The 1,561-nt window shown below is 36.1% G+C and overlaps 1 protein-coding gene across 1 annotated transcript; it reads right to left on the bottom strand.

Annotated features, from left to right (window-relative positions):
• Positions 1-91: 91 nt before the first annotated feature.
• Positions 92-1,513, bottom strand: LOC109954028 (interleukin-4 receptor subunit alpha-like; the record flags this gene model as incomplete). Its single annotated transcript, XM_020589456.1, has 5 exons — positions 92-176; positions 306-402; positions 725-887; positions 985-1,136; positions 1,350-1,513. Coding segments are annotated over 5 exons (661 nt in total), but the record flags the coding sequence as incomplete, so codon positions are not given.
• Between the last annotated feature and the right edge of the window lie 48 nt (positions 1,514-1,561).

Raw genomic sequence — 1,561 nt, 5'->3', positions numbered from 1 at the left:
TTAAGGTTATCATTCAACCTGCAGAAAAGCAGAGCTGGCTCAGGTTCCTAAAATAATAAAGCAGACAATAGATATCCCATGAGCAGCTCACCTGGAGATTGCCTTTATGTTGTTGAAATAGAGGCTGAAAGAAAGGGGCAGGTGATGGCGTGCGGGACAGAGTTTTTATCCTCTCTCTGCCAAACAAATCATGAAAGGGCAAAAATATAAAACCAAATTTTACTTTTTAAGCATGTAATCATTATCCAGAGCAGAGTATGTTATGACAAGTCTATAGTAAACATTTCATTGTAATACTGAGTTACCTTGTAGCAGGACTGTAGAATACAAAAAGAAAGACTCCAACAACCACACACACTGGGGCCAAAGATTTAGTCAGAATTACTAATATTGTTTCTTGTTCTGAAAATCATCATTAAATAAAACAGAATTAGTCATATTACAGAGAAGACAATGAAACTATTCTGGGGCTGATGCCCAGAAAAGACAATGAAACTACTCTGGGGCTGATGCCCTGTAATGTTCTGTCTTATATAGGTGATGATTAAAAAGACAAATGAGTCATTTGAAGTCTCTGAGATGCTATCATTACAGTACATTATACAACACTTGTGGTTAATGAGACACACATAATTTAGAGACAAGAAGACCTTATATACAGTACAAAAAAGGAGAAAGTAGACTGTACATATACCTGTAGTGTAAAGAAAAGTTGTCATTTTACCTTTTTGTGCTTCATTCTCCCAGCATGTCAGTGGGCTCCATTTACTCCAGGTCCCAGTGTAGCGGATAGGTTCAGATCTCACTTTGATGCAGTATTTAGCATACGCTTTAGGGTGCAATCTTAGAATTGATACAAACTTTTCATCTGATTCGAGATGAGAAGTCTGGGGTATGGTTGAAACAAACAAATCATCACTGTTAGATTTTATTACAACCAGAACAAGCTATCAAAGAATGGCTGTTTATGAGAGTTGATCTTACTTTGCTCTCGCTGCTTTGAAATGTTTGAAGTAAGAGCTGGTAGCGCACAAAACTGGCAAGGTAGTCATGTTTCTCATACCCACTTTTCCAAGTGATGTTGAAAGCCTCTGGTGTTTGATGGACCTCAGCTTTATGTGGGGGTGTCATCTGAACTGATCACAAACATTCATTAAACCATATTTATTATGTTATTAACATACAACAAAATCTAATACATACAGCACATTCAGCCATTACCAATAATAGAGGTACTGTACTTGGGAAATATCATAATCTCTAGATTATAATCTCTACATTTAGTGTTATTTTAAAGATATCAAATATGCACATTCAATCAGCATGAGATACAGTTAATTCATACTTACCGTTTTTGGATGGCTTAAAACTCTCCACTAGACGATGGCAGTCAAATGTATTACAAAGGTCTATGTCATACACAGAAACAGCGGATAATTTATCACGTGTGACTTTACACACACAGCTGTAACTGTGATTCATCAACACAAGTGGACAGGAAAATTTGCCATTCCTAAAGATTCAAAAAACAATAACAGAACATTAAAGTGGAAAGTTTTTT

This window comes from Monopterus albus, unplaced genomic scaffold, assembly GCF_001952655.1.
Source record: "Monopterus albus unplaced genomic scaffold, M_albus_1.0 scaffold2671.1, whole genome shotgun sequence".
In the NCBI taxonomy this organism is placed as follows: domain Eukaryota; kingdom Metazoa; phylum Chordata; class Actinopteri; order Synbranchiformes; family Synbranchidae; genus Monopterus; species Monopterus albus.
The sequence above is the reverse complement of the archived record's forward strand: the minus strand, read 5'-3'. Positions and strand labels throughout refer to the sequence as shown.